The following is an 11,434-nucleotide window of genomic DNA, read 5'->3' as shown; positions in this document are numbered from 1 at the left end:
GGGGGGGGGGGGGGGGGGGGGGGGAGCAGAGCATCACAATTGGTTATTATTGACCAGATAAGACTGTTCTCAAGAGAATTTTGACTTGGGAAACAGTGATCAGATGAGTGAATATAACTAGTATCCATAAATGGAGCTGCAATCATGGGTTTATGTACCTTTGCGAGAATTCCCTCATCTCTCTGGTTCTTCTGCAAGAGGTTCTGGAGGGCAATCTTGATCTTCTGCTGGAGTTTCTCCACTCTGGTCTTCTCCTGCAGCCAGGAACGATCTACAGACACAAAGAGTTCAGCACCTACGCAGGTTCAGTAGGGTTGGGCAAAATGTGGATGAATTGAAATTAATAATTGAATTGGTCACACCCCACAGGAATTGGAATGAGAGGAAGAATTATTTACTGAATTGCAATTCAAAGAAATTCAACACTAGTAAAGCATTCTGGGAAATGAACTGTTCTTTCACCCTGGTCCACACATTATTACATATTATGAAATATACAAAAGTTTGGGGTTGGTAAGATTTTTAAATGTTTTCCTGGTGAATCTCTTATGCTCACCAGCCTACTTTTATTTGATCAGAAATACAGTGAATACTGTATTGTGAAATATTATTAACAATTTAAAATTTCTATTTTTATACATTTTAAATGTAATTTATTCCTGTAATTTATTAATTTAATCATTCTAATATACTGATTTGGTGCTTCAAAATTCATGAATAAATAGAAAAAGAACAGTAATTATTAGATTTTTTTTTTTATTGTTACAATAAAAAAAAACTTCTATAACATTCAAATTCAAATTGCAATTCTGAATTAAGTTTGCTACTTCAATTCAAATTCAGGAATTCAATTGGAATTTAAAAGGCATTTTTGATTTAATTATGAAAGGTGCACAACCCTGATATTCAGAGATTGTACAATTAAAGCCTCTGCAAAATTGATGCAACTTCAACTCCTATCAATGAATCTGACATTGTCCTTATTTTTCTTCCCTCACCTGCAGACATCAGCACGTATGCTGAAAACAGGCCAATCTCATCTTCACTGAGCTGTAGAGAGGTCAGGCTCTTTGCAAACTCAAACACAGAGCTGATAAGATCATCACAGCCTAGAAAAGCATAAAAAACAGTGGTTAATGCTTTCCATTTCCATCTGCTGTTGCCTTTTCCTTTAAAAGAGGAATCCAGCTATTAATGCGCACCCAATGCTTTGAAGACTTCCGGCCCGGCATATTTGCTGTCAAAAAAGACAGTGTTGTTCTGGGAGTTATATGCCCGGCACATCCTCACGAACACAACTTCTAAAGAACCTGAGGAGCAGAAAAACACGCTCATTATTCAGTGGCTCTGCCACAGTTTGTCACTACACTGATGCTGTTATGTGAACCTGGATATGTTTAGAGGTTTATCTGAGGTGTACCTGCTTTGAGCAGCACGATCTGATCGTTCTGACACAGCTCCATGAATCCATCAATGCGCTTGGCAAACTCAACCACATACTGCACAGCTTCAGTGACTTTAACCGCACACAGCTGCCACATGTCCTCCTGAGACTAGATGGTGCAGAGAGAGGGGCTGTTAGTACACACACATGATTATTCCCCTCAGGGATCGGTCAAGTGCATCCATCCATCTTTCTGTCCATCCATTTACATACAACAACAAAGAGAAATGTGGGGAAAACAAATGAACTAATTAGTACAAACTATTTTCATGCTTTATCAACACGCACTCATAATACATAGCGTACAATGTTTTTATTCACTTCCAACTGTAAAATATAGTGGTGGTTGCGAAACTAATTTGAGACATTGAGATGATTTGTCTCATCTGACCACTCGAGATGGTAATACACAGACCCAAACAGACATAACCAAACACCTTCTTTTGGTATGCGTCCAGGTCGGTCTGTAACACTGTCTGCCAGTTGCTGGGCTGTAGCTCTTCTCGAAGATACTGGCACGTCTCCATGTGAGACTTGCAGATGTTCTCTGACAGATGTTCTGTGTTAGAAACACACAAATAGAGTCAAACAGCTGGAGCTGACACACATTCTTGGGTTTGTGAAATGCACATCAGACATATTGAAGCTGTATATTATTGCCACATATTTTCTAAAACAAAACCATTGAGACTCATTTTAGTCAAAAAGAAAAAAAAAAGGTCCTGTGCTAGTCTTTGACTGGTCTGTTTTAATGAAGCACTTCTTACTAATGACATGTTAAATGGGCCATGGAGGTGAGTTCACAGACCCCTGCCGTTTCAAACCCCACAGCTGTCAATCATGCCCATAATGGCTGCATCCCGTATAATTATGTAGGGCGGCACTATGTAATTTCATTTGATAATATTTTCTTTCTTTGTAATTACGTGCCAAATGATGCCAATATAACTAATAGCTCATCTATGATAAAAACAGTACAAATATTCTGTCTTTGATATCATCTATGATGTATTCCATGCAATCTTCCATAATAATAACAAATACAATAAATTATAAAATGAAAAAATAAAACCATAAAAAAATCATTAAAATAAAGTAAAATATCATTTATATTAATATATATTTTTGCACGTGCTTAGTACTTTATAATTGTTACCTAGGTCATTGTCAGGAGGTGAAGAGTCTCCGTTGCTATAGCAACAATATTGATCTAAGCCAGAGTCCGGGCTGAGGTCGCACACTGGTTCTAGTTTAATGCCATCCATGTCTAGACCTGACTGGTCTGGAGAGGGCTGAATGTCCACATAAAATCTACCAATCGCTGAATCCGCTTTTCCCTCCTCCGGGGTCTGACCGTTCACATATCCACTGAGGTCATCGGGGAGTTCTGTGACACCATTGGTGGACAGGGCGTAAGAGGGCGTGAGTGGCTCCGCCTCTCCAGGAGGTTGAGGTTCCCGCCCCTTCTCTGTCTCATCACCCACTTTCTCCTCCTGCTGCTGTTGACGGTGTTTCTGAACCTCTGCGAACAGACTGTCCCTCTGCTTCTTAGACATCCGGCCGAACTTCACAGCTATGAGTGAATGCACACAAACAAGATGAAAGCTGTAGGTTTATCATTAATGACATTAATATCATGCTATACGTTTCAAAGTATTGGTAACACTTTACAGTAAGGTCCCTTTACACTGTAAAAAATTTTTCGAATCTGTAAATTAAGAATATTGGAGCATGTTCTACTAAAATTACTATTTCAGTTTTTTCCAGAGTAGTTAACTTTTGTTAATGCATTAACTCAGTGTTTCCCAACCCGCACACGCATAGAGCGGATAATACACAGAGCGTCACACCACGTGAAAGTGAATCCTGAGCGGCGAACTAATTTTTGGCAGCCGAAATTTCGGTGCATCTCTAATTATTGGCGACATCAGAAATGGATATTATATAATAGATGCTTTTTTGAACATTTTAGCAATTTAAAAATATTAAAAAGATAAATATTATCTTTTTAATACCGGCACCCCGGTTGGAAAACACTGCATTAACTAATATTAACTAACAATGAGGAATATATTTGTTACAGCATTTATTAATCACATCTTAATGTTAGTTAGTAAAAATAGAACTGCTTATTTGTTAGTTCCATTTAACATTTTATGTTAGGTTCATTTAATGATATTATCAGATACAACTTCTGATTGTATTGAAAGTTTTTAAAAGATTAAAGTTGTTTTTTTAGATTAAAGGGGCCATATGATGCAATTTAAAATTTTCCTTTCTCTTTGGAGTGTTACAAGCTCTTGGTGCATAAAGAAGATCTGTAAAGTTGCAAAGACTAAAGTCTCAAATCCAAAGAGATATTCTTTATAAAAGTTAAGAGTCAACCATGCCCCCACATACCTACGTCACGATGTGGGAAAATTTGCATAACGCCGCCCAAATGTTCACACAAAGAAAGAAGGTGTAACTTTTATTCTCGCTGTAGTATTGCCGCCGCCGCCATGTCGTGAAGGCGCTGTGTGTTTCGTTGTGAAAGCGAAACTACTTTCAAATGCCTCGTTTATAATGGGTTTTAATATTTTTGAATCATCGCTCCGGCCGGACACGGCATCACAGTATGATGAGGGGCGTAACATTTCCGTCACACGCTTGAGATATTCGGCCAATCACAACGCACTGGATAGCTGGCCAATCAGAGCACACCTCGCTTTTCAGACCAATGAGCTTTGTAAAAATCGACACGTTTCAGAAAGGCGGGGCATAGAGGAGAAACAATAATGTACATTATGTGGAAAATAATGTGGGTTTTTTTACCTTAAACCGCATAAACACATTTCATTACACCAAATAATGTTATTTTTAGCAACATCATATGACCCCTTTAATAAATGCATTAGAAGTATTTTTCTTTGTTAGTTCCTGTTAACTAATGTTAACAAATGGAAACTTATTGTAAAGTGTTACCAAAGTATCAAACCCGTTTGTTCATGGAATGAGTAACAAGGTTAACAAGAAAGAAGCCAAGATCTTTATAAAGGGCTGAACCATTCATCTCTTAAAGCACTGCAAAAGACACAAATGAAATGAATTACAAAATATTCTAATAAATGCAATAACATTAGCATGTGCCATTGCTTAATAGCATCGAATCTAATGGTAGGAGAAAACTTTCTATGGAGAAAATGAATGGGATTTATACATTTAAAACCCTACTCTCACATTATACATCTGAGGAGAGTCAGATATACCAGCAGCCACATGCACATCACTCAGACTGCTGTGAGAGTTGAGAGCCTACCATCTCTTGACATGCCCACTGCTAAGCATTTCTGCAGGCGACAGTGCTGGCAGCGGTTTCTGCTGGTACGGTCGATCAGACAGCTCTTCTGCCGAGGACATGAATATGACACAGTGCCCTGCTGACTCCTCCTGAAGAAACCCTGAGAGAGAGAACACAACAATAGGTCACCTCTAGCTTGCATCTTTGAAGTTTGCATTGCAGCATGTTTCAGAATGATTTATTACCTCTTTAATTACTACAGTAACTAAATAACACATCTTTCACTATTACTGTGGACAGTTGCATATTTCCATGCAAACAAGGGACTTTTAAAGAAATATGTCATGAAATGCGCATTTTTATGCCTCTCTTTCCAGTCCAGTGGTGCGTTATGGGAGCTCCAAATGAACTCATACGCATGAAGTATGCACGAAGTGTAAATGCCTCTAGAGCACTCTGGTGAGCGCGTGCACCTTCTGTGGTGGTTCGCGCCACACTCAGACAAAAGTATAAATAAGGCTTTGATGTGCATTGTGAACGCAAAGCACTCAAATTTTATTTTACTTTTTGTGTGTGTGTAAATGAGAAAAACATTGGCCATTACAACATGACTGAAAGTGAAAAATTTCGGACAGAATTATATTTTACTATTTGTAACTGAAATATTAATAATCTACACTACCACTCAAAAGTTCAGGGTTGGGGATTTTTTAATGTTGTTATTGGCAAAGCTGAATTTTCAGTATCATTACTCCAGTCTTCAGTGTCACATGATTCTTCAGAAATAATTCTAATATGCTGATTTGGTTCTCAAGAAATATGTCTTCTTACGATCTATGTTTAAAACATTTATTCAGTTTAATATTTTTGTGGAAACCAAGATTATCTTTCATGATTGTTTGATGAAATTTATTTATTTTTTTTAACAACTGCATTTGTTTGAATTAGAAATCTTTGGTAACATTCTATATGTCTTTACAGTTACATTTGACAAATTTAATGCATCCTTGCGAAATAAAAGTATTTTTTTTAAAAACTCCAACTGACCCCAAACTTTTGAATGGCAGCGTATAGTATAAAAATTCTTGATCATGATTATGACAGGCCTAATTATACATTTTTAAACAAACTGATTGATGCATTGTCATCTTACTGACAAGACATAACTACGAGATGTGTGTGTGTGTGTGTGTGTGTGTGTGTGTTTTTTGTCGTCTTACCTTGCATCCCTCACAGGTGATAACACCATAATGAATCCCTGATGATTTATCTCCGCAGATTTTACAGGGAATACTCTCAATCTGAGCTACAAAGAGACAGAAACACACTTTCAGCAAAAAATCACAAGTGTCTTTGCTACAATACTTTCTCCTATGTCAGCTTAACATGCAAAGACAGCTTTAAATAAGACCTTTTTTAGTAATTTTCCTCCAGAACACTGTGATGCTTTTAACATTTCTCTGTTTGTTTGAGCGGTCCAACATAGCAACACTGGCTCAACCAATGGCATGAGTTTAGGCCTGTTGGTCCAAACAACCAAAATCGGGCAGTGTGCTTGGGAAACTTGTTTGGAAAAAGTTACAATTCTATTTATTGCTGCAGAAAAGACTAAACGAAGGTCTTTGAATATAGACGAAGTATTATCAATCTCAAATCAACAGGACACATTGATAAAACACTGTTTGACAAAGCAGATCTGTTTTTGCCTTTTGAAAACACTCTTTTCTTCCTTTAAACTGATCAGCGGAGACCATAATTACAGACTAATTCCACAGCTCCTGACCTTTGAGTTTGCTAATGCAGCGAGAACAAGGCCTGATGTTTGTTGTGCAGAGTGTAACCTCAGGCTTTAGCTAGCAGAACAACGGTAAAAACATTTTTTCAAAATGAATCGAGGCAGCACCACATAAAACACTCCATTTATTCAAGCAGAAAAAAATGGCTATGACTGTTGAAATCACCCACGGGACTGACATCATCTGTAAGTACAATCTGCTCTTCTAACATCCAACATTCATTTGGGTAACTACAGTATGTATGACAACGCCATCCCCCCTCAAGCCACGAGCTCGCTTCACGACAGCGCTGTGGTGCATTTCGGTAAATATCGAAGCCAAAATGCACTCCTAGTTGGAGATGGCTTTTGCGTGCACTGGATTGTGTGCCGTAGTCGTGCATGAGCCCCTCAGCGGCTCGGCTGCGGTTGGTTGTAGAAGAGCACGCAGAGATGGTGTGTGAGGCTGTTGAGAGGGGTGCTGGGGGAACAGAGCAGGAGGAGAAATCCATTTAGAGAAGAGCGATGCAGTCGTTCCGGCAGCCCTGAGGCACATACAGTACAGGATAAAAAAGTAAAACGCATCTCATCACCATCAGAGCGCTCTCTTTTCTTTCAGTCACAAATGCTCATTCGCTCGTATGTTTTTTTTCAACTGCGGACTCTATTTGCAAAGGCATCAGAGCAGTTTGAGAATGACTATATTCTCATGATTACAGAAAGGGCTAATCCTCTTTGGTTCTGCATGCCGTATTCATTAAGGGCATCCTCACTCTCTCTCTCATTAGATATGTAAAACCAATCGGCAGTAATTAGTTACTCCGAAGCACAAAACGCTAATCTGGTCTGAATTATGGATTAATACATCAAAGGCACATTCTCCCAGAGCTGCCGCTGAAGTCTTGCAGCAGTGGTTTACCACTGTTCAGCTATGGTGCAAGAGCACGGCTTGCTATTTCAGACTACAGAAAAGGAGCATTCACGAGGGCCATATAAAAATGAGGATTGTGAACACATGAATTCTGCACAATACAAGGGCTTGTGTGAAGAGTTTGAAATATTCTTAGTGACCGATTAGTCTGATGACCATTTTTGAGATTAGCACTTGAACCATGAACATGCAGTAGGAGAAAATGCACTTGTACATCTTCCAAAACTCAAAAATCTAAAAATTAATACACACATAAAAAAATTTAATTTTATAAAATAATTATTAAATTCCATACATACATGAGGATTGTGAACACATGAATTCTGCACAATACAAGGGCTTGTGTGAAGAGTTTGAAATATTCTTAGTGACCGATTAGTCTGATGACCATTTTTGAGATTAGCACTTGAACCATGAACATGCAGTAGGAGAAAATGCACTTGTACATCTTCCAAAACTCAAAAATCTAAAAATTAATACACACACATAAAAAAATTTAATTTTATAAAATAATTATTAAATTACATACATACACACACACACACACACACACACACAAAGATTGTATTTTATAAACTATTATATTATTAAATAATACTGCATAATACAACTGCATATATAAAGAATATTCTATTCATAATTTCTTAAAATATGTTTTTTAAATGCATATATTATAATATATAATTGTTTTAATATAATATAATACTTTACTATATTACATATACACTAATATATAGTAAAACTGCATTTTGTAAAATATATATATATATATGTATATATATATTAATTACACACACACACACACAATAAAAAAATTATTTTATAAAATTATATTATTAAATATCACAACTGCATACATGAAGAATATTCTTATATATATATATATATACACACACACACACACACACACAAACACTTACAATACTAAATTTATTATACTACGCATATACTTACAAAAATTATACACTATATATAGTAAATACCATATATAATATTTTAATATTATATATGGTATATTTAATATTATATATATGGTTTAATGTATATTATATATATAGGCCTACTATATTGAATAGCACAATCTGTCAACAGCCACATCTCTACATACAATATGGGAGACTGAAAAACCCTTACCAGTCCACCACTAGATTTTAATCATTTCTGAATCACTTTCACAGACAAGCACCTACAAGCCAACCAATATTTTACATGTGTGTACCATAATCCACAAACACAGACTCTCACACACAGAAGACTCTCTTCTTCTTCTGTTTGCAAGTGTCGCTTCCTCCTCATGAGATGTTGTGGTTTAACATATTTGGTTTCTCTCCCGGTGTGAAAGTGCTGATGTGCTGTCTAAATAGGAAACATAAAACACAGCACCCAACTAAAGTCAAAGCCTGCAGATACACACACAGACACAGACGCGTACGTGTGTCCCCCCCCCTTCTCTCCCACCCTTTGGGATTTCTGTAATCTGTTGACAACACTGACTCACATCGGGTTGAGATAAACTCTTCATCATAACAAAGGAGAAAAGAACATTCTGGTGCATATTAGCCTTAAACTGAGCCATCATCAAGCATAAAAGTTTTTTGCGAACACCTAGACATTATTTCATTTTATTCAAATTTTATTTTCTAATTAGCTAATTCTAATTCATTCATTATCTGTAATTAGGGTGAAAAGTACTTTAAAAAAAGTGCAAATGATCTGCTCCAAGAACAACCTGAATGGCGACCAAGCCCTTTAAATTCTACATAATTAACATTCATGGTTAACCCTAATAAGACACTAAATTAACCCACTGTGTTCTACGCGTGAGTTTCGGTTGTTCCCATCTCAGCATGTCAGCTCTGCGTGAACCTCTTCAACTTATTAACCTTTGGTCAAGATGTCAGCAGGTCAGCCAAGAAAAAGCAGTACTTTCACAACAACCTCTAGCTTTGTTCTTAGACAAAAAAATGGTTGATGAACGAACGTTTTTAGCTGAGCTGAAAACAGTGTAGGAGGGCACATCTGAAGTACTGAAATAATCTCTAATCTCTCTGAAAGAGAAAAAGCAGCGGCAGCTTGCACAGATGTTCCACTGCCCTATACCTTATCACTAATAGATAATGACAGCTGCCAGCAAGACTTTGCATTGCCTGTGTGTGTGTGTGTGTGTGTGTGTGTGTATGCCGTGGTGATTCAGAATGGGGGGTGGGGGGATTAAGTAAAACACAGCCGTTGGTGGAATAAACAGCCAGGCGCTCCTATGGCAGTCCACCCCTGCCTGCCATAAATAGGTCAGTGGAACAACATTCCGCAATCATCCAGCATGGCAACATTCCCATGCCATTCCAAACAGCCAACATGGCCGCCCTTGTATGAGCTGTCAGAAAGACGCCATCGTATCACATCACATCACACACTTACTGACTTATTAATTATGCTCACGGCAGTTTCAGACTGACTGAGATGTTCCCTCAAACACACACTAATGCGCATTACTACAAATCACAAAAGATCTAATATTCACTTTGCAATTCAAAATCGTAGAAAACATGTAAATGAACATGCAAAACAGCACATCAGACAGTCCAAGAGATGTTTTGAAGGCAAAACAGCCACATTATACATGCAAGAGACATTAACAGCTCAAAACATTAAAGAAACATTAACACAAGAGCTCAGAGACATTTCTCTCATGTGCATTCACTCATTTCCATGGCTATCCTGACTTCCCTCACCTACCTTTCATGGCTGTGATCATTAAGTACATCCTGAGGCTCTGTGGCCATGTAGAGGACTGTCAATATCCTCGCCTCAATAGCATACACAGGCTGGGACGTAAGCGTTGTGCTGCTGTGCCTCCCTCTGCCTCGCGCCTCTACCGCATGAGAATCCATGTGACCGTGACATAAGGACTAAAACCCTTTCTTCCCGCCCCCTCAACCCATGAATGACAGCTTTGTCATCCAATAGGTGATTAGTTAGTGAGTTTTTAAGTTGACTATGTGGTTTAAAGGGTTAGTGTTGGTTCTAACCTCTCACTACTCTGCAACGTGTTTTCATGATACTATACTGTATGCAGGAAGTTGTCTGCAGGTAAGGCTTCACAGTGTCAGCAAACTGAAACACTTTCTCTTCCTCCATGAGAGTGTTTCATGGTGACACACAGGGCATTGGTTGCCCTGTCGCCCACACCATCTGTAATAATTGATTCTTTGCTGATTTGTCATCACTATTATTACTTAGCACATTATATATTACTAAGGATCTAGAAATTAACTAAAGGCATATACAATGTGATGAATAAATATTTTGAGGTACACACAGGAGGTATTTTGTGGTTCTTTTGAAATTTACATAATTTATTATTTACCCAGGCTTGTGTTAATTTCACTAATTACTTTGTAATGTAAAACAGACTAATAATTATTATAAATTCTAAATGTATTTTTCATTTTTTAAATAAATGTATGAATTTTATCTGTATATTTTATATGTTAATTTAATTTCATGTACATAATTATTTATATAATATATATATTAATAGTGTAATAGCTTAAATTTAAATTAATAAAATTAATTTATTCAGGCTTGTGTTGATTTTACTAACTTACTGTAAGTAACTTACAAGTGCATGCATGTTTAATGCAACAATGTATGCTGAACACATTATACATATATACAGAATTTTGATAACATTCATTGTGAAATGAAATTATAAATTTCATGTACATCATTTTTAATATACCATAATAATATGATATAATCAATCAGTGAGCGATCAATGTAAATAAACATGTTATCATAAACAATAAAGATATCATAAACTATGATTTATTAATATATTAGTATTTTCTATATTCCATAGCCTATATATATATATATATACATACAGTGGAAAAAAAGTATTTAGTCAGCCACCAATTGTGCAAGTTCTCCCACTTAAAAAGATGAGAGAGGCCTGTAATTTTCATCATAGGTATACCTCAACTATGAGAGACAAAATGAGAA

At 36.9% G+C, this 11,434-nt stretch overlaps 1 protein-coding gene across 5 annotated transcripts in view; it reads right to left on the bottom strand.

Moving 5' to 3' along the window:
• LOC107593086 (nuclear receptor ROR-alpha-like) overlaps window positions 1–11,434 on the bottom strand; it is a 32,350-nt gene that overhangs the window by 3,105 nt on the left and 17,811 nt on the right. For 2 of the 5 annotated variants that reach the window (XM_016282672.1, XM_016282688.1), the window contains 8 exons: window positions 5,945–6,030; window positions 4,743–4,884; window positions 2,601–3,017; window positions 1,882–2,003; window positions 1,421–1,553; window positions 1,203–1,310; window positions 999–1,109; window positions 159–295 (listed from right to left, as the gene is read on the bottom strand). In XM_016282672.1, the coding sequence (XP_016138158.1) occupies window positions 159–295; window positions 999–1,109; window positions 1,203–1,310; window positions 1,421–1,553; window positions 1,882–2,003; window positions 2,601–3,017; window positions 4,743–4,884; window positions 5,945–6,030 (1,256 nt within the window). Of the gene's footprint in view, window positions 1–158; window positions 296–998; window positions 1,110–1,202; window positions 1,311–1,420; window positions 1,554–1,881; window positions 2,004–2,600; window positions 3,018–4,742; window positions 4,885–5,944; window positions 6,031–10,165; window positions 10,320–11,434 lie in introns of those variants that run through there. The other 3 variants (XM_016282698.1, XM_016282706.1, XM_016282679.1) reach the window with 3 other exon arrangements.

This window comes from Sinocyclocheilus grahami, unplaced genomic scaffold (assembly GCF_001515645.1).
Source record: "Sinocyclocheilus grahami isolate Dianchi unplaced genomic scaffold, SAMN03320097.WGS_v1.1 scaffold10.1, whole genome shotgun sequence".
In the NCBI taxonomy this organism is placed as follows: domain Eukaryota; kingdom Metazoa; phylum Chordata; class Actinopteri; order Cypriniformes; family Cyprinidae; genus Sinocyclocheilus; species Sinocyclocheilus grahami.
Note: the sequence above shows the minus strand (reverse complement) of the source record. Positions and strands in the feature narration are given on the sequence as shown.